This window comes from Vanessa cardui, chromosome 10, assembly GCF_905220365.1.
Source record: "Vanessa cardui chromosome 10, ilVanCard2.1, whole genome shotgun sequence".
Classification (NCBI taxonomy): Eukaryota; Metazoa; Arthropoda; class Insecta; order Lepidoptera; family Nymphalidae; genus Vanessa; species Vanessa cardui.
In genome coordinates this window covers 1,327,496-1,350,096 of record NC_061132.1, presented here as the reverse complement: position 1 = coordinate 1,350,096, position 22,601 = coordinate 1,327,496, and the positions used below count along the sequence as shown (strand labels likewise).

General features: G+C 33.2%; 2 protein-coding genes and 1 long non-coding RNA gene across 4 annotated transcripts; 2 read left to right on the top strand and 1 right to left on the bottom strand.

Moving 5' to 3' along the window:
- Nucleotides 1–9: 9 nt before the first annotated feature.
- On the top strand, nucleotides 10–4,352 carry LOC124532720 (egalitarian protein homolog). Its single transcript, XM_047107757.1, has one exon. It carries the CDS (start codon nucleotides 126–128, stop codon nucleotides 2,688–2,690), a length of 2,565 nt encoding a protein of 854 aa, XP_046963713.1. The 5' UTR covers nucleotides 10–125; the 3' UTR covers nucleotides 2,691–4,352.
- A 1,936-nt stretch (nucleotides 4,353–6,288) lies between these two features.
- Nucleotides 6,289–22,017, top strand: LOC124533163 (separin). Of its 2 annotated transcripts, none has more exons than XM_047108332.1 (12): nucleotides 6,289–6,462; nucleotides 6,619–6,753; nucleotides 7,197–7,266; nucleotides 7,465–7,637; nucleotides 8,150–8,320; nucleotides 10,359–10,501; nucleotides 11,525–11,652; nucleotides 17,765–18,125; nucleotides 19,343–19,511; nucleotides 20,122–20,577; nucleotides 21,204–21,345; nucleotides 21,984–22,017. In XM_047108332.1, exons 1-12 carry the CDS (start codon nucleotides 6,345–6,347, stop codon nucleotides 21,985–21,987), a joined length of 2,070 nt encoding a protein of 689 aa, XP_046964288.1. In that variant the 5' UTR covers nucleotides 6,289–6,344; the 3' UTR covers nucleotides 21,988–22,017. The 2 variants fall into 2 exon arrangements, with proteins under 2 accessions (XP_046964288.1, XP_046964287.1); XM_047108331.1 differs by having other exon boundaries at nucleotides 21,204–21,349; nucleotides 21,984–22,008.
- LOC124533164 lies at nucleotides 16,272–17,235 on the bottom strand. Its single transcript, XR_006966679.1, has 2 exons — nucleotides 17,101–17,235; nucleotides 16,272–16,480 (listed from the first exon to the last, which is right to left on the bottom strand). It is a non-coding gene; the product is annotated as an uncharacterized LOC124533164 (long non-coding RNA).
- Nucleotides 22,018–22,601: the final 584 nt, after the last annotated feature.

Sequence of the window (22,601 nt, the reverse complement as noted above, 5' to 3'; positions counted from 1 at the left end):
GCACGTCACATTTCTCTATTGTCTCTGCTTGCATCTGAATTGAAGAATTTCATGGTGTTGTGGGTGACACATATACGTATAAAAATTTTAGTGTAAGACACCACATTGGCACCAACTGTTAGGAAATGGAATCAATGGAATATGAGCTCGCTAGAAATCTCACTCTGTTGTTTTTCGTGGAGCGCCTGCTCGATAAAGGCGAGCCGAGAACGTTGCACGATCTTTCCTGTCAGTTTGGTGCCAAGGGTTTCACCAAGGAGATGCGTCAGATTGCTGGCGGGTCACAGTCGGGCCTGAAGAAGTTCCTGGCTCAATACCCCGCGTTGTTCAACATAGACGGGGACTATGTTGATATCAACACGTTTCAAAGGCACCCTAGCGGCGCTGGCGCGTCCTCCAACAATGATTACATTGAAGAGGCGAAAGAGTATTTCGCCAGTAAGATGATCCAATACGGTGAGGGGACCGAAGTGCCGATAAAAAGTCTCCTGGGGCACCGCAGCCAAGCCTCCCCGCAAGTGCGTCACATCTCTGGACAGCGGATAAAGGAGTTCAAGGAGTTCCTCATGAAGCACCCGGACACCTTCCAGATCACCGATGATAATGTTGTTCTAGTCAGTGATAATCATAGGCGAGATAATGCACATGGCAATTCAGAGCAGTTTCACAATTTGCCCGTTGCTAATATAAACACAGATACTGCTCAACAATTGTTAGATTATGTTGCACAGTGTATAGAGGCCAAAGGTCCAGTGATGGTGGACCAGCTGTTTCACCTTATTGTGTCACGCTTCCCTCAAGAATATTGGTATCAAATGTTTAAAACACCGGCCGACTTGAGTGCTTTCTTGAAAATATTTTCGGATAGCTTTCACGTACAATCTAACCTTGTCACATTAATTAGCAAGCCAAAAATACCTGTAATGTATCTAAATGCAAAACCTAAAGTTAAGACTGATCCACCAAAGCCTGTGGTTGAAGAGAAACCAGTATCCCCTGTACCGCCAATATCAGTTAGTCCTACACCATCAGATGGCACGAAAAGTCCTGCGAATAGGATACTCAGTCCCATTGAATCTCCCCGTGGTCCTCAAGCAAACATTGCAAATCAAACACTCAAGCAGAGGATCAACTCGATTGTCATAAAGAATTTAGCAGAGAATATGGTAAGAGATAGAGTAAACAACCATTTAAATGCTCGTGCTTCCGAGGAAACAAATGGTTTAATGAGTATTAGGAATAATATGATGGGCGAAGCTTGGAGGCAGAAGGTCTTACAAAGTGCTACAGTCATTGCAAATGTAAGAGAATGTGCAACATTAGTTGACAGCATTATGAATGTTAAGCGTACCTCGAAAAGTATAGTGTCCTTCGATTGCGAAGGTATAAATCTGGGCTTAAAAGGTGTTCTGACTTTATGCCAGATTGCAACAATGAATGGAGAAGTTTATATACTTGACATTATGGCCTGCCCCGGAATGGTGGTTGAAGGCAAAATAAAGGATTTATTAGAAAGTGAATTTGTTGTTAAAATTATTCATGATTGTCGTAACGATTCAGTCAATTTACACAATCAGTTTGAGATCACTTTAAAAAATGTTTTTGATACGCAGGCAGCTCATGCAGTATTGCAGTTGCAGCAGCAAAATGTTCCTGTGTACAAAGTTAAGAATTTAAGTCTCAATGCACTTTGTGAATTGTATAATGCTCCAATGAATCCAATGAAGGAACAATTAAAAAATGTATACCGAAGAGACCAACGTTATTGGGCCCGGAGGCCTTTAACTAAAGATATGATTATTTATGCTGCATCTGATGTACTTTCTTTAGTAAACCCAGCAATTTATGCTTACATGTCAAGTAATATTAAACCTGACAATCAACAGCTTTTTGAAGAACTATCAAATGAACAGGTCTTTATGCACATTCAACCGACAGAAGTTAAACTGAGAAAACGTCAAAGAAAAATCAACACAGAAGTTGGCGAGTTAAAACAAAAATTAGCTGAGACAACGAAGAATATTGTGTTAAGCAATCGGGAAATAAGATTACTAAGATATTTAGAATTGACTGAGGAAGAAAAGGAAAAACTTAAAGGCTGTCATAAAATCTCGAAAAAACTAGAAAAACTTGAAGCAATGGGCCAAGACAAGGACAGTGATTCTGATGAAGACGAAAAAGAAAATGAGATGGCTAGCTTAGAATCGAATCCTTCAGATTCAATATCTTCACCGCACTCAACGCAGCCTCCTAGTCTCACGGAATCTATGCAAATGATGGATGAAATTTTATCAGACACAAATATGGACAAAGTTGAAAAAATTAATCGTTTGGAAGCAATCCTCTCGGCCGTGGCACCTTTGAGTGGCGAGCTAGAGGATAAATTTTCACAAACAATGGAACAGACCCTGCCTCTACTTAAAAACAAAGATTGGTCAAACTTAAGTCAAATATTGAATATTGGAGATACAGATAGAAAAAACTGTTGTTGCAAATGCCATAACTCTGCAGATGACATTAAATGCAATGATCTCAACGAAACAAAGAAAGCTGAGGTAGGCTCGCAAACATTGAGCACAGGGGACATCGTGATTACGAGGATTCATTTCCGAGAGGAGGACAAACTTAACGAGAGGACTCTCGATGCATCTCCTCTTAGCAAGAGGGTAGGTATCAACAATATGTCTTGATGACGCTCAGACAACGAAAATGATACTTCCATTTATCTGAGTGCCACAGTTTAATTTCGTAACTACTCCCATATGTGATCAATTAAATTTTTTACTTAGTTTTTAAGTTTTAAAAGTGTTTAGAAGCGTAGAATCTTAAAGTGGGTTTATGGTCTAGTTTACCAAGAGTCCGATAGCGGTGTATTTGTTCAAGATTGAATTAATTATGTAGTGAGGACATGCATTAGCGAATGTATCTTAAACGCCTACGCCGTATGCTCATTTGAGCGGAGACGAGCGTGTACACTAGAACTAATGCAACGGTTATTCGCATAATATATACGGCTACTTAATTCCTTCACCTGGAATTGTCAGTATCTGCTGTTCAATCACTTATTTTATAGTTATTTATTTGGCTATTGCCGAAGCAATCCGAACTTAATGTGATAGATTTATGGCCTTGATTTTTCTCGATCTATTTTGCATTGTAAATAAGATAACAATGATATGTTGTTTAGCATTCGGTAATCTTTGTTTTTAAATCAAAATGATCGAGTACATTTCAAAAAGATAGTGAATTGTATCTTTTATATATATATCACACTGTATTGTAGCTCTTGCTACTAAAACTATATCGAAAATGGCAATAATAGTTATACAATAAAAGTTTTATTGTTCAAATATTTAACGGAATATTGTTTAGATTTACTCTAGTATTTAATCATTATTACATAGGTTAGTGTTGAAAGAGATTTAATATTATGAGGCGGTGCTTGGAAAATAACTTATTGTAGGTATAACGAGTTAAATAAATTAACTACTGTTTAATGTTTTGTACAATAGCGAAAGGGCTATTGTGTTTTTTTTTTAAATAATTTTGTGCCTTCGAGTCATATCCGACGGATGCCTTTAAAAATACTAATAACGTGGACGTGTAGCTTTTATACGTATTTAGGTAAATATGTACACATTCTTTAGATGATATTTATTTATAAAAATTCTCGTTAGATCGATGTCATTTAGGATTTTTACAAAAATATTAAAAATTGTCGCATCTACAAGTGACATCTACAAATATAAAATCAGTGTGAGTTAGCTACATTGAATAGTAGGTGTTTCTAAGCATGTTGAATTCTTTCGAATAGTTTATTTCTGTGTTATATACATAATGAATACGTTAAAACTTAAGTGATATGTTATAATACGCTTGATTTACTAGTTGCCTATATTTATTAGCATGGTTAGCTTTTTATGTATTACTCATCAGTATTTCCTATATCCAAATTTTATTTTCAAATATTTTGTATGTAAATACAAAAATATACTTTTTAAATTATTAAAGCCTAAACAATAATCAAAAAAATCTGGCGTCCATTTTAGCAAATTTATTATTTTTTATTGTTTTGTGCCTATAATATTGCACAATTTTGAAAGTTTTTGCATACATTTTGTATTTTGCAAAACTATTTTTTTTTCAGTGCCACTAATAATTTTTAAACTTGTAAGGAGCATTTTTAGTCAACGTAAGCAGAACGTTTGTAATTATTATTTAACTAACTAAAACCGAGAAGTTACACTTTTCAATTGTAAAAACCAAGTTTGTCGGTTACTAAAATGTAGCAAATTAGCTGTTTATTAATTTGCACATTGTTTATGTTTATTATAAATAAAAGTTTTAAAATACATTGTTTTTTATTCATACACGCAAAATATAAAATTTACTGTAATATTTCCTTACTGTAATATTATTAAGAGTATGTTTAATATCTAAAAAAATTTTGAAGCACTAGCCACATAAACATTTTTTTTACTCTAATGTAATTCTGAAAAAAGTTCATTGACTTTATAAAACTATTTAACAGCTCTGATTGAAATTCAATATTATTAGAAATAGGTATTTATTTTTGCCCTTACTATAATATTATATTATACATTAAACTAATACATTGATCATAATTAATTCAGTATGTGTTCGATTGTGAATATTAAATAAGGTTCGCCGCCGTTTATTGATTACGTAAGAGAGTATGGCTTTCTCTAATAGCACAGTCAGACAGGCTTTAATCCGATTATATTATTATAAGGGCTTACGTTTAATACCGTAATTGTGATACTCGTAAACGTAACACGTAAAGTTAGTCTATAAAAATGAAATAAATATAATTGTTATGGTTTATATACTGAGGACTAGGTTGGCGTTCGAATTAATTTTCTTATCTTTGTAGAAACATGGAATATTGAATGGTATTAGATATCTCTTCCAAAAATAATTATATGCGCTACACATGTTTTGGCGGGTAAAAAAATTAAGCACATGTGGTCGAGCACTTGAAGGTAGTATTTAAAAAAAAAAGTGGTTAGTGCCGTCGGTATCAGTAACAGCCTAAAATGCGAACATCTTCACACAGGCAACATTTAAAAGTACAAATTAGTAAGTAAAAACATCTAGTTATTATTCATCGTTTATTTTACTTTTTAAACTTAAATATTAGCTTAAGAGTATATAATTTTCGCTAGTTTAGTTGTGTTTATTTATCTCTACTAAATCTACGTGAAGAAACTAAGCTATCATTAAATAATTATTTATCCTATAAGCAACATGGAAATCTATGAATGCTATTTGCTAACACATACTTTTTATTATAATATGTGATTCTTTATGGAGTAATAAGTATTAGTCGAAGATTTTTCATGTGATTTAAATTAAATACTTGGCAAAGTTAAGTAAGTGACTATCACGCAATAGTATTAATATTGTGCATTATGGGCATGGTCAATCTAGTCTTAAAATTTTACGATACAAAATACTTACTAAATAAAGTATCTCAGTATTTAATAATAATCTAGTCTATAAAATCAGAAGACTAAGAATGTGAAAGTCAATAAGCATTAGAGTTCATTTTATTAGTATGCGGATTGCATAATGCAAATGGAATTTCAATATTAATTTTCTTTGTCATTCATTAGCGGACCGTCAATTGAACTTATGCGCTATGCTTTTACTGCGGTTTTTATTAATATCACTCCAAATACTTATCTATTTATTGTGAGACCACTGACATTGTATAGAATAATTTAATTTTTGATAAACAAAAAATACTGGTATAACGCTGGAAACAATTACGATTTTATATAACTTAAATATAATGATATTCGTCGGATTACAATCTATGAATGAATATTTAATATTTTTTACTTACAATATACATGTATAGAAGCGATGCGATCTTAAATAACTATAATAAAATATAGGCTTGGGCTATTTGATTAAATAGGTTTGTACACCTAAATTACTATCAAGTATTAAGTATCAAGTAGTAAGATCATGATCTATAACAGTGAATATGCTAATTATTTAATGATTACAATAGTATAAATTTATTGTAAATTAAGATAGGTATTTCCAAAAGGACAAATATTACTGACGATAAGGCTGTACGGAGTTAGACTTTTGCATTCACCAAACAGAATTTAAAAAAAAAAACGATACAGATGACATTTAAAATAATTTATATTTTTTTAACTTTAACTGTATATCAATAAAGTCTATAATCTTGTATTTAGTAACGCTCGTTATAAAATGTAAATGTCAAAAATTTGAATTTATGAAACTAATAACTGTGTCGTTTGTGTTTACTATTTATTTTATTAGTTTTTTGAATATAATAAATTCAAATGGAGGATTTTGATGTGTTTACTAATGAGATTGAGTATACTAAGCCAGTTTATAAAAACATACTCAATAAGTATGTAAAGGAAATACCAAGCACTCCTAGCGGGCCAAATTATGAAAGTAAGTATGATTTTGTTGCTTTCATCAAATCAAAATTGACTTTTAAATTCATTTTCGACTATATCAAACTACTCAATATAAAATATAACTTTTTAAAATACTTACAAGTGATAATAAATTTCATGTACTTACTAAAATATAAGTTTTAAATTGTAGGCGGAAGGAAATTGATGGGAGTCGAATATCTAGCTGAGGGTCAAGAGAGACAGTGTGCCTTTTATTTTAGTGAATCTGCATCACCTACGTTACGGACGATCACTGTTTACAGAGATGAACAACTACGAAATGCAGGTATATATGCCACAGTAATATAAATGCTATAATGTACTTAGTGGTAGGACTTTGTGCGAACTGCCTGTTAATATACCTGCTAGTAATACCTATTATGGATATTTTATGGTTGAAAGAGTGAGTAAGGCGGTGTAGCTACATGTATAAGTGTCATAAATAGTTCCCAAGATTAGTGGTACATTGGCAATGCAAGAAATGGTCAACATTTGTAACAGCACCAACTATCGTGATCACTTATAACCAGATACCTCGTTTGTCTCTCTGCTTAATTGTAGCATTAAAAAAATGTCACAACTTAAAGAAATTGTTTATATCAATCGAGCATTTTAAACTTGTGTTCGTTATTGTACAATGAATAATAGTAACTTTAGTTTGTGTTTTATGCAATATATAATATGTAATCTTATTATGGAAATCATTAAATCACTGTTCTTTCTTTTAAGATAATAAATTAAGTAAAATAACAGCCTATATAAAACCCATTCAAGATATTATCGATGCTAATCCCGTAATGTAAGTATTGCTTTTTTCTTCTAAACTGTCTCAGGCACTTTAATTTTGAGCTTAAATTTAAACTCATCATTTTGATTAAATCTAGTAAGAGAAAAATCATGAAATAAAATTAAACCTGTTAATTTTAAAGTGTGATAAGTCATTATTCAGTATTTCTAATCAATAGTTTTCAAATATTTTGTAAATTATAATTTTAAGATCAAAAGAAGATGAGGAATTATTACAATTGTTTTCAAATGATACTGAAACAAATGAAATATTAAACCAATATGAATATGATGATGATTTACCTCTCTATAAGAAGTACATGAGATTTGGCCCGGATAACAATATTGACAACTTCTTTAAGATATTGAGGGAGCTGCCTAAAGGTAAGAACTTTACCTGTCAAGACTTTTATGAACTATTTCCATACCTACTGCATCTTAGAAGTTGGTCATTGAGTGTTAGGCATAATAACATATCCTATATTGTTACTTAAAGGTAAAGCATACTTCATTTGAAAAACTATCAAATTGTGAAAGATCAAACCAGTGAAAGAGCTACTACTACTATTAGTATAGATTTTGTATTATTATTTCTTGTATATTACTTGATCACTGTTGTTTTTATCAAGTTGTAGCTGACCCAAAAGTTGCCTAAGAATTTATTTTATTGATTTATTTAGTACCATCAAAAGGTTATTTATTAGTTCAGTAAAATCTAAACCAAATTTGATAAATCATTTAAAAATAATTAACTTATTTGTGAGACCATTATTTTAATATGACTAATACCAAACATATACAAAAAGATGTATGTTACCTTTCACCTGTTAATTACTTTTATTCTGATTAGTGGTAGCAGTTAACATAATTAAACATAATAATAACTTTTATTACAGAATGGACAATAATCCAGTTGACGGCACCATATAATCCAAATGAGAATTTGAAACTATTTGTCGACTACAGGACGGAAATTAATTCTTTATACCTCACTCTACTAACCAATGACTACTTGGATGAAGATATCGGACCATTGACTATTGAAATACCGGCAAATGTGACTAAAGGTACAGTTAATTTTTATTTATAAGTTATAACTAGTTGTCACCTGCGGCTTGACAGGCCGCTTGACGCAGACGGCTTGAAAAAAGCAGTCTATGTCCTTCCTTGGAGTTTAAGTTTGTTTCACAACAAATTTCATCAAAATCGGTTCATCGGTTTGTTCGTCAAAGAGCGACAGACAGACAGTTACTTTCACATTTATAAAATTAGTATAGTTAGTAACTATTTTACGACACAATTATAATACTGAAAATTTTATTTCGAATTTTGAAAAAATTGGTGTGTTGTGTGAGGGCTAATTCATTGCTACTAACTCATCTAGTTCAGACAACCTAGTTTCAGAGTTAAATTTAGACAGGCAGGCTATCCTATCTATTCTGTATTTACCTAGCGTGCAGGGAATCCAAAGATGATTGAGTAGGTTATCTTGATGATAATAATCAAGTTTGAGATTGAGGTCTCCACAGAATGTCTATTAAAAACTGTTTTTTTTTGGTAAGAATGGTTGCCATTGCTTGCTTTGATTGAATACTGCTTACTTGCAGTACTAGTACTTAAGACAGGTCTGATCTTTATATATAAAAGCGAAAAAATTTCGTAATTATAAAAGTAAGGAAGGAAGTACTCAAATGCAATTGTTAATAAAAAAATTAATTTAGATGAAACTTTCTCCATTGTAATTTCTATTAATATAGGATTGTTGCTTGTGAAGTAAGTTGTACGAATATAATAACAATCAACTGTTCACTCGATAAGACTCCCCACCACGTTAAAATATCGGGATGCATTAGTGTGAGTGACTGATACACATACAAAGATGTCTGTCCCTATGTATGCTTAGATCTTTAAAATTACGCAACGGATTTTGATGCGCTTTTTTCTATAGATAGATTGATTCAAAAGGTTTATATGTATAATATATGTACAATATGGAATAGAAATATTGATAATTTTAATAGTATCTAATGTTTAAATTTTTTGTTTTGCGCATTTGTAAACCAACGAGATAGGAAGAATTAATGTATTAGTAGTAATCTACTACAGTAACACAGTACAGTACAGTAATAGTACTATAATACATTAAAAATGTTTACAAAAATTTTAAGTCTCATGACAATAACTGTGTACGTTTATAAACAAATTCTTATATTTAGTATCAGAATTGCAGCCGTGCGAAGTAGGGTCTGATCGCTAGTAATAAGTAAACAAATTAAGCATACTAGTAAGTTTAGATGCAATTTTCAGACTTGTGATTCACTTGTGAGCCATCTCGAACATATATTAACAAATGAAGGTTATTTTTATAATCATTAACGGAGAAAAATACTTCATCAGTACACATACAGACTATACTAAAAGATGGAGCGTGTGTCGGAGTAGGTTTTAGTGTATACTAGCGACGCGCCTCGGCTTCGCATGGTTGCATTGCTGATACTAAATGTATTGCAGACTGTCTTACATTATTCACAGTTTTTTAATCATTTTCTGATATATTGTATATTGTGCATGTATTATACATATGAAACTTCATCTTGTTGATTCATCTATCTATTAGAAAAACCGCATCAAAATCCGTTGTGTAATGTGAAAGACCTAAGCATACACAGGGATAGACAGCGGTAAGCGACTTTGTTTTATATTGTGTAATGAAGTTGCGCTTCCAAAGTTAAACTAGATTTTAGTTATTTAATTTAAACTATTAATAAGACAAGCGTGTATTTCATACACAAATTTATAAATAGTGGTTGAAAAATATCACAAGTCCTGTGGAATTTTTAAATGGTATTTTTAGAACCAGAAGTAGGAAGTAGGCTAACCTCTAAAATTACCTTTAATTTACAATAACAATCAATATACAACAAAAGAAAAACATTTAGTCTACAACACAAATAACCATCAATAATCCCATTACACCGTAATAATTATATTCGCGATCTCAATGTGTCAGCCACGAATCTCCCGCCTTTTTTTTTTTTTTAAAGGGAAGTTGTGTGACTTGACGCAGATGTTGCTTGTTTATTCCAACAGTATATATAATTGTAGGTGAGGAGAAACCGCTCTTTGAAGAGTTATACTCAATCCTCGATGAAAATTACAAGACCATAGATAATGCACAGTTTTTAAACAACAAACGCTTGGTGCAAAATTATTGGAGCCGCCGTGAGGATATTGATTTGAGGATGAAGGTAGAATATAAATGTTTTTCTTTTAATACAGAAATATTAATAATACTACATAAAGGACGTAAAAAGAGACATACAACAACATCAACAACAGCCTGTAAATTCCCACTGCTGGGCTAAAGGTCTCCTCTCCCTTTGAGGAGAAGGTTTGGAACATATTCCACCACGCTGTTCCAATGCGGGTTGGTGGAATACACATGTGGCAGAATTTCTATGAAATTTTTCACATGCAGGTTTCCTCACGATGTTTTCCTTCACCGCTGAGCACGAGATCAATTATGAAGACAAATTAAGCACATGAATCAGCGGTGCTTGCCTGGGTTTGAACCCGCAATCATCGGTTCAGATGCACGCGTTCTAACCACTGGGCCATCTCGACCCACAAAAGAGACATAACAGTGTGTAAAACTACTTTTCGTTTAGGACTTGGAAAATGCTCTATTTATTTCCATCAACACCGAATATCGATCTAAAAAAAATTAATACTTGAAATTGCACTGGTGTTCCACCGGGTGATCAGTAATTTTTCAGACATTAACTTTTAGTCATAGTGTATGTAGTATTGCACACTTACATTTTTATGCTTGTGTATTAACTCTCACTCAGGGATGTCTAAAGTTGAAATTTAACAGAATATTTAAAAAGTTAATACATTTTTAAATATTGTAACTAAATTTCCTACCTAAATTTCCTATGCTTCAGGTATTAGGTAGTTCTTTAGAATGGTTAATAGTTAATACGGTAGCTTAGTAGTAAGGTAGTAAGTAGTAGGTCTCCTCTTTATTTGAAAAGGCATAGAGCTTATTCCGTAACGGAATGTGTTTGTGGACATATATTTGGCAGAATTTCGTTGATATAAGACACATGTAGGTTTCCTCACGATTCCTTCACTGCTAAACGTAGGGGAGACCAAAGTAATTCTAAATATATTAACACCTATCCATTGACGATTCAGCTCCGATTGGTCATAGTATCATAATTTTTTTTATAGTTTGTGAATAAATAGATGAAACATTATATTTCCAGAGCGTGATCAACGTGATGTATAAGGAGTGGCTCGGGGGTTGGTCCAGCTTACTTACCGGGAAGCTCATAGATACTAAACTGAGGGATAGACTCATTGATCTCGTTGACACGGCTATTGCTGACTGGGGGTGAGTACTGCTTGACTTTTGATGCCAAATACACCCTTATGTAGCATTATTTTGGATTACTGCAGATTATAAGTAGTTACACTATGTCAACACCAACTGGCACCGGAACAGTGTGGTGAAATCTATTCCAAACCCTCTCCTTAATGGCAGAGGAGGCCTTAGCCCAGCAGTGGGAAATTTACAGGCTGTTACCTTACATAATGTCGGCTTAGAGTTTTGTGAGTTTGGCTTTGGTTTTGGCGACAAAGTTTCGGTACACCAGTAAAGATATATATATCTTTCAAATCTCTCTGTATATATATATATATATATATATGCAGAGAGATTTGAAAGATTTTGTATTCATTTCCACCCAAATAATAAGTGTAACAGAAAGAGAAAAAGGTCTATATATTGGTATCATGTTAAAGTTTTATCAAATATAACTTAAACTGGCAATGAAGATTAGGCTATGTGGAAACGCGACTAGGTCGCGCCCACTCATCGTATATTCTACAACGTAGCAGCTATGCATAGTATTATTGTGTATCTGTTTAGTTAGCTGAGTGAGCCAGTGTAACTACAGATACAAAGTACATAACACCATAGTTCCTAAGGTTGATTGAATTGAATTTCTTAAAGCACCATAAGAAATGACCATTTCATCAGGTGATAAATTAGGTTTATGTATATTAATTTAATGTTAAAGAACTCCTTATTATAGAAAGTCATTTAGAAACATTATAAATACAGTTATTTCATATATTCGCTAAAGTAAAGCTAAAGCTTAGACTATTTTATTAGTCTAAATGAAATCATAGATTAAACAAAACTGGAACCAATTAAAATGCAAATAACACAATGAGTGAATAAATTAGTAGTAATGTTAGTTTAAAGTCGCACTTGAAACTATATTCTACTATATAATAAAAAAAAGAAAGCTATTATAACAATTGAGACTAAAAATGTATGTTTTTTATAACTTAAGCAAAGATCATGATTATTACGTTTAGTAATTTGACTTGGTACACTGGCGCGCTTTACTTGATCTTACGAATTAAATTTGATTGATTTTTAGTCTTTTCTTTGTATAGGTACCGTGTTATTTATATGAAAACTAGGGACCCGCCCCGGCTTCGCACGGGTGCAATAATATGATATCACAATAGAAACTTCTAAAATTATCAGTGTTCCTTTACTAAATTGTCCATGTATTATATACAAAAACTTCTTATCGAATTACTCTATCTATTAAAAAAAGAACATCAAAATCCGTTGCGTAATTTTAAACATCTAAGTATACATAGGGACAGACAGCGGTACGCGACTTTGTTTTATAATATGTAGTGATAATTTCTCTAATCTACGACTATCTTTATGAGGGTTAATTGGCTGGAAGTAATATTATGGACTTGACGGATGCGATGATTGGCTAATGAAGCCCTTTCCTGACCAATCAGAATAAAGATGTTATATATCATCGATATGATAAGCCAATCAGCGTTCAAGATTACAATTATCCAACAAGGAAAAAACGCATTGCTTGTTTTAAATGATTCAAAAATACTTTGGAAAATTGGGAAAATATTCCTGAGATTTAAATTCTGGTTCACTGTAATTGTGCTAAGATTTTAGTATAGTCCGATTTGTCCGATTATGACAAGACATGTATATGGTATATAGTTCATATGATGGAGGTGTACAATAATATTATCTGCGTAACAATTCTTCGTTTAGATTAGCCGTCTTGCCTCTTTAAACGAGATAAGACGAAAAGTTAGAAAGTCACATTCATCGTTTACACTATTAAAGCCTCACATTTTATGTAAATATTAATAAAATAATAAATAAATTTAAAATAAAATAAGGTATAAAATGTATTCAATAAAATAGTATGTCACTAAAACATGTCACGATTCATCCTGAATCGCGCTAGTGAAGTTGTCTTCATATGTCATAGGCGGTAAGCAAAGGCAGCTCATTTCTGAATCGCGCAAGCGTTGTGTTCGCGGGAAGGTATATAAGGGTCGCTCTGTTTATATACAAGGGCCTTTCTTACAACGGTTGTTTTACTCAGTGTAATCGGGTTATTCTTTGAAATTAATTTATTTAAACAATATTTTTGTTTTTTCATTAAAAAGTTATGTAATCTATTTTTAACAAAGTAGATGCAATCTATGCATACTAAATGAAGTTCCAATCAGAAAGGCACCTGATAATGTTCAGTATTAAATGAAAAACTGATAAATTTCAAAATATTTGTATTGAGAACAATGACTCCACACGCCAATAATGACGACAGCTGGGATTATAATGACGCAATGTTGCACAAAATGATTTAAAGGCTTTAAAAATACGGTAGTAGACAAGAATTTGTTACTAAATCAATTATTTACCGAATTATAAAACAACCAATTATATTTTAATAGAAAGATAAACAAAACAGCAATTTAATAATGCAAATGGGATACTATTGTCGCACTTGACGTCCAATTCAGCAAGAGCGACAAGCACATAATTTTTGGTAATAAAAAATCACAGACAATCATAATTCAAATATTTAAGTATTCAATAAAACCTTCCAAATGCAAGATATACACACAATTACAAAGCAACAGTCATAATCGGGATGATTTAATCATCCCGATTATGACTGAGTGCATTTTTTGCTCGTAGACTTACATTTTTTGATTTTTTAAATTAATATCGTTGGGATCAACATATAAACCTGATTTTACTGACGTGGAATCTTGTTAGTGACATCAATAAGAATATCGGATAAAACAGTGATTTTATTTTGAAGTGCAAATGAAAATTTACTCTTAGTATTTTTCAAAGGAACTACAGAAGCATCAATATTAGTATTCTGATTCACAGATAAGTTATTTATAAAACCCAGATGTTTGCCATGGGAGCAAATTTCACCAACGTCACATAAGAAACAACTCATATTTCTCATAGTGATTCTAGGATTAAATTTATCCCATAAGACTTGGTGCACGGCAAGAGTACCTCTAAATGGTTTCAATGATTCAGGAATTAACTTTTCCCTCTGAATGATATCCTCTTCTGAAACACTTTTAATTGTAATATTTTCTAATCTCGATTCCATAAGTTCGTAAAACTGATCAAAATTTCCAACATCTGTACCAAAATGAACCGTCTGATCAGCTAATCTTTTAAGTGTGGCACCTACGCCGTCTGGAGCACCCTTGCCGTGGCCAGCTTCAGAATAGTTCCACGTTATTCTGGTTATGTTGGAGTGTTGTGACGATAACTGACTGATTATATAAAACATATACTTGTTACGATATTGCGACGATGGAGAGTCGGATAAGAAATGAATAGTATCAACGAATTGATTAAGTTCTATAACTTTGTCGAGCACAGGTAACAAATGTGCCCAAATTGATGCAGCGTCATGTCGAAGACATGGACTAAGGGTACACATTGATGTGGGAGTAACTTGACCAGTTATAAAACTGTGGGTATATATTACAACGGTGTGAAGCGATACTTGTTGTCGACTCCCTCCAAAGTGAAAAGATTGAACTTCTTTAGCATATTTTAAATTATAATTTTCAGAAAAATCGACGTGTATGATTGCTTCATGAATATTTAAATTAGTCTTAAGTGATTTTATCGCTTTATATTGGTTAATAATTTTGTAGATATGGTTAAAGTACTTTGGTAGTTCTTCTTCTAATTTGGAAGTAGCTTCTAAAGGTTTCAATTCGATTTTTTGTTTTACTGTTAAAACTTGTATTTTGGCACCATCTTTTTGTTTAACTCTCTGCCATTGAAAAAATATTAAATTATGTTCATTATTAAATGGTTTGTAAGCAATGTGACGTGTTGCACAAGATTGGCACATTCTTTGCAAGCATTCTGTGTTGTTTGTATCACAACACAGTGTGGTTAATATATCTTGCGGTTTTTTTTCATCAATTATAGATGCCTTATTCAAAGCACTCACCAACAGTTCCATATTTATATGAGTAATACACATGCATGTATCTCGGTTAGCCGGTTTGGGGTGCAATACCCAAAAAGGTCGGTTTTTGCAGAAAAATGAATAATGGATTCTATTTTTGGTATCATTTATGAATATTTTGTATAAATCAATTAATGGAGCTGTCAGATATCGCTTTTGCATTCTTTTTTTATTCCTTGAAATAAATTCTTTTTTTCCTGCAGCAATGGTGCTATTTGCGTCGTCACAATAAAATGATGTGATTGCATTTTTTATTTCAGATAAGCTCTTTTTACGGTATGTGCTCTTGGATGAAAAATTTCGTTCTTTAGGTGGCTTGCTGTTTATTATTTTATTTCGGTCTTCATCTGGTAAATTTTGTATGAACTCGAGTTTATTCCGTAGATTAGTTATAGTTTTTCGTTGTGATTCATTCTTCTTTTTTAATGATTTAATTATAGATATCAATACCTTCCTTTTCTTAAATTCCGTATATCTAATTTTTCTGACTGTACGTTTGACGACTTGGCATTCACAATCGTGTTGCAAAGGATCCCCCTCATTAAGACTATTATCAGCATCGTTAAGCAAATTCGGAACCGCGACTGCATTAACTTGGATTGTCTCTATTGTCGCATCTTTATACAAATTTTCTTTTTGTCTGTCACATCTTCTTCTTTGTTCTCTCTGAGATCTGGGAGTTTGATCTTTGATCTGAAGAATCTTCTTTTCTTCCTTTGTTTTAAGATATTGTTTCCTTCTTTTTTCTTTTTCAACCGCTAGGAGCTCCGGATCATTTTTAATTTCCTGATAGCGTCTTCTTTTACACAAACGTTGGCTTTCTAATCGTTGTTCTTTGGTTTGTGGCATTTTTTGCTGCAATAAAAATATATATTTTGTTTTAAAGTTATAAAGCATGCCCAAATTTTAGTACAGCAATAAATGTCATTTGTTTATAAATAATTTAATGCCACTATTGTGAAATCAAGATTTACCAAAATTTAACTAAATTTAAGACAGAGGTCATTTGCGAATGACCTAATAACGTGAATATAATAATGAAAACGTTATATTCTAAAAGCAAAAAAATAAGGGACCATAGAGGTAATCTTAATTTTTATCCTCAATGTAATATAGCTCTTACTTCCTTAATTAATGAAAACATAAAATTTGCACAAAACTTGGAATCATTCTTGGTAACAAGTCGTCATTAAAGAAAAGGCAAACATCATTGTATGAAACTTACCGTCATTGGTCTCAACAACAAGTTGACCACAATGACGTATCGCAGAATGACCAAATTAGAAGAAAACTTGTACAGACTTGTCTGTGAGCATAATACCAACGAAATAATTACATTAGTTGAAGCTGTTTACAACTTGCTTTTATTGTATTATTAAACAAATATATTTAATGTGCACATTAAAGTATTTAAGATTCGGATACAAATGACATTTTTTATGACAAAATGCAAATAACCATCAAAATGTACTTACAGTTTTTGAAAGCGTACGTGTTCTCTTACCGAAATATTGTCGTCGACTGAGGACTCTCCCCGCGCACCCGGTAGGGTATATTAGCGTTGCATTAGGAATTAAGTTGTTCACTCAAAAGAATAATCAATGTTACCGCGACAAATGTTTTTCTTTTTGTGACAAAAATTAAATGTTTTGTTTACGATAATTTTTGCCATACTGGGAAATATTTTTCAATCTAAATATAAGATAATGTATTAAACTTAACCTCAGTAACATAATTACAATTATTAAGTATACATAGATTTTTTAATAACAAATTTTACATCTAGAGACGGCAATCGGAACTTGAGCATAATGACGTTGAGAGCTCATTTTTAAACTTTATATAAAAAAATATATTCATTTGTTTTTTATTTACTTAGTAACGTATATAATAATCCTAAATATAAATAAAAAAGGCTATCAATGGTATCCTAATTCTTTTTTTTGTTAAAATATTTCGTCGGAAAGCATTTTTCCTAGCTTTTGAAGAACAACCCAATCACGTAGTTTAGGGGGCTTTTATTGGATGCGTGTCGAACATACACAAAATAGAGTATTTTTTAAGTTTTTTAACTGAATGTTTTTATATATGTTTTTATATCATGTGAATTTTTTGCATTTTATTATTTTTCTATTACAGGTTCTTCAAACTAACGAAAAAACAAAAAGTTCTTCTATACAACCTGCTTGAAAACAGTTCAGTGTTGTCATCACAACAAATTAAATCGTGCTTAAGAAAAATTCTAACTGAACACGGCAACATTGATGATGTCAGGAAATTTTTAAATACAAGTGACTGCGAAGATTGCAATAACGAATTTAAATTTGTAAATGAATTGTGTTTGAAATGTTTGTCAAAATGTTTCGAGAGAATTCATAACTTTACGCTTGTTGATGGTATAAAAGCGTTCTCTCAAGTTGCAATGAAGATACGAGATGGTGATGAATGGGATGACTTAAAGAAGGCGAGACGTAACCCGGTCATACTCATTGTTGACGAAGTAAGTGAATCACTACATATAAAACACGTACTTCCCGCTGTTTGTCCGTTCCTGTGTGTGATTTTGATGCGTTTTTTTAATAGATCAAAATCAGAATTGCTCTCTTGCGATGCATATGTGGGTCGCTAGTATAAATAGGCTCGGTGAACAACTTCATTTGTGTAGATGAATAAATTAAAAAAAAAAAGTGGATTGACACAACAACAACAAACAACAACAGCCTGTAAATTCCCACCGCTGAGCTAAAGGCCTCCTTTCCGTTTGAGGAGAAGGTTTGGAACATATTCCACCACGCTGTTCCAATGCGGGTTGGTGGAATGCACATGTGGCAGAATTTCTATGCAATTTGTCACATGCAGGTTTCCTCACGATTCACTGCTGAGCATGAGATGAATTATAAAGACAAATTAAGCACATGAATCAGCGGCGTTTGCCTGGGTTTGAACCCGCAATCATCGGTTAAGATGCACGCGTTCTAACCACTGGGCCATCTCGACTCGATTGACACTTACTTTAATCAAACTCACAGTAAGTTCAATGTCTAATCAACTTTATGCAGCGTGGTCATGACATGTGCATTGATCGAGCGCCGATAAGAGGGTGCCTCTATTTTTTTGTGTCTATGTGTTATTGTGCTGTTGACCCTACTGGCCTTATTAGCGTCACCGAGTGTTGGGGCGAGTGGTAGACTTAGAATTCGTCCTGAGGGAGTGTTCTATGAGACTGTACTTGGGCTTAGAACGTAATCGGTAGGATGCCTCTATTTGGCATGTTCCTACTATTACATTGTCTATGAATCAACTGATGGTCCCTGCATGTGTTATTTACAATGTTTTAATAAGAGAAAATAATACATACATATATTTTATTCATATATAAATATAAAGAAAACAATTAGGGCACATAGACGTGCCGATAAATACTTCATGTATATCAGACAATTGTAATCTACTGTTTTAGGGCGGGCATACTTGAGGTATACTTATACATAAGAACTTAAATCAGCATGAAATTGGTCAATTGGTGAAATTAATCTATGCTATTAATTCGTGAAAAATAGTCCCTTGAATGTCAGTGTAATTGTTGTCTATGGTAATAAAATTAAAGTTAATATAAGTTGTTAATTTAAATATGCAATCAATAACTGTTTGTCGGTATTAATATCTCATTAGAAAAAATAGATTTTAATATAATAAAAAAAATAATGTAAATTACAGATGCTTGATACATTTCCGTGGGAGACCCTGCCAATAATAAACCAGCAGCCTGTATCGCGTATAGAAAACATCCACTTCCTGTACATGCTGTATAAGATCCACGAAGACAGCATTGTCGATGGCTATTTCATGGCAAAAGCAGATGTTGGCAGATATGTAATAAATCCTGGTAAGAAAAAAAGCATAATATGTAATTTGAAGACAATATTACATAATATTGTCATTTATTTTCTAAAAACTGTATTTTTGCTTTGTATTTTTTTCTTCAGGAACTTACTGTCCTTAGTTTACCATAGCTGATAAGCAAAAAAAATGTAAATCCGAAATTGGCTTCTGTTTGGACAATGTATTTTTCTTTTATTAATTACTTTTGTATAAGCTTTGGATTTTGTTACAAATAAATAAAATAAAAATAAATAAATAAAAACTATATAGTTAAAATAAAATATAGTTATTTATGGTTCTTATAAGCTATTTTGAAAGAATTGAAACGAGTACACTTGGGGAAAGTAGTAGTAGTACTACTACTTAATGAAACGCACGGATCGATACGATTGTTTGAAACAGACTGTTGTTTATTTTATTTAAAACAAATAGTAATAACATGTAGCTTACACTAGATGGCGCTACTTTTAGCATTCTTAATATGTAGTAACTATACAAAAATACTACTTGCAAGTAACACCTGTTTGAAAGAAGAAGGTCAAAGGTTAATTACTCCGTTGCCCATCGATGCGTCAAGAGTAATCGTGTAACACGAATATGTTTCGCGTTTTCAGAGAAGAACCTCGAGCGGATGGAGCTGCGCATGAGCTCGTTCGTGCGCTACTGGTGCCCGGCGTGGAGCGGCCACGTGGGCAGCGCGCCGCCGCCCGAGCGCCTGCAGCGCGACCTGCGCGCCGCCGACGTGTTCCTGTACTGCGGGCACGGCGACGGCGGCGCGGGGGCTGCGGGCGGCGCGGGCGGCGCGGGCGGGGGGCGCGCGCGCGCCGCCGTGCTGCTGGCCGGCTGCGGCTCCGTGCGCCTGGCGCGGCCGCCCGCGCGCGCGCCCGCCGCCGCCGCGCACCACGCGCTGCACGGCGCCGCCTGCCCGCTCGTGCTCGGCATGCTGTGGGAGGTCACCGACCTGGAGGTGGACAAGGCGGTCAGCGCGCTGCTGGCGCTCGCCGTGCCGTCCGCCGCGCCGCTGCCCTGGCGCCGCGTGGGCAAGGCCGACTGGAGCCGCGGCGTGCTGGGTGAGCCCGCCAGACATCTCATTACTCATCGAAATCGAAATATACTTTATTCAAGTTGGCTTTTACAAGCACTTTTGAATAGTCATTTAACAATTAAGTGAAGCTACCACCGGTTCGGAAAGTAGATTCTACCGAGAAGAACCGACAAGAAACTCAGTAGTTACTCTTTTATATATTCTTTATTGCACTAAAATATGTTACATTGATGGTACAGTAATATATGTACAGGCAAAGGTGGACTTATCTCTAAAAGATATTTCTTCCAGTCAACCTATGGAGGTCAGTGACAGGGTGATGTAGCGGGCAAAATAGTGCAGACTGTAGTGTAGAAAATATAAATACTTACATAAATAAAAAATATAATACATAAACATACATAAAAATACAATACACAAAATACATATACTACGTATATTATTTATATATACTATATAGATACATATACATACATATTTACAAATCAATGTTAATTTAGTATAAAAAATTAAACAGAAAAGGCATGGCAGGCTCTTTTTCAACATTTAAAAAAAATACAGTCATATTAGTTAATACAATTATTTAAATTAATATATCCATCGAGTGGGAGTCGCCGGACGTTATCTGACTCGTAACGGTTTGGATTTCAGACCTGAATGTGGAACAGAGAGACCCCGTGCCTCCAGAGCGCGACATGCTCCGCGCGATGTGCCGAGCCCGGGGCGCCACCAACTTTATAATGATTGCCAGCAGTATGGTGGCCAGGGGGCTGCCAGTTAAGATGCCGGACGAGTAGGTTTGTTTCTTTCAAAATTTTTCATTACATTTATAAAAAAAGTCCACACTCACATCGTTGACGAAAGCGCCGCATTCAATCAATTATCGGCGTGCGAGACAAATGAGCAACACACATACAATGTCTCACGTCACAAGTGTACTTGAAACAACTATAAGCAAAATAATTACAAATTAGATATTTCTGTTATGTTTACTTTATTGAACGTGAAAGAACGCGCCTCTGTGAGTAAAAATACTTGATTAATCAATGGAAGAGGAACTACTGAATTTCTTCTTGTGGATTCGTATTTTTACATTTAATTCTGTAAAACGCAGTTTAACTGGTTTTTACTTGGATATTTAACTATTGCACTATTGTAATTGATTATTTATATGACAATGAAATATTTACTTGGAGGTCAGCTTTATAAATACATGATGGTACCATTAATGTAAATCACTTTATCAACCAGTCATCAAGAATGGAATTTAAGATGTTATTTTTTTTTCAAACCTCATACTATCTAAGATGTAAAATCATTGTGATTATTTACATGTCCAATCTGTACACTGACTTACTTACCAATAAAATCTCACAGTAGTAAGTTGCAAATTTAATTTGCTGAACTAATATCTAAATTTGTTGTTTACAGGTAATTAATGGATAATTTTATTTGTTATTTAAGTTATTTTCATCGTTGTTAATAATTGTTTGTTATAAGAATTGTTTATGTATGCTAGAAATATTGGAAAACAATGTAAATAAAACTATTTTTCATATTGATTATTTTTTTATTTCTACTTCACTAAAAAGAAATGTTAATCAAAGTGTGGTAAAAATGTGATTATTTGTATACTCTATTCCAACCATGACAGGAGAAATACCAAATAAACAATATTTGAAAGCAAATTGACGCGATCTCATTGGTCGAGAGATTGATTAGTCTATAACATTCACTATGGATTCGCGATTTGTGTTTTGAAAATTGACGAAACTGTTATCAGGATTATGGAAATAAAATTTGGTTGGAAATAAGTGTAATAATGTGGTATTATTAATAAATATATATTAATCATAAACGCATAGTAGTGCACAATATGGCGTTGGAGTTATTAGCGAAAAAAAGATTGAATTTTTAAGATGCTCGCTCGGCGTCATAAAAATTACATGATTAGGCTGCTCGCTAAACTCAATTTTCAATGTTAATTTTATTTGTATTGTTTGAAGATAAGGGTTAGTATAACAATTTTTATTTTATAATTAATTAGGT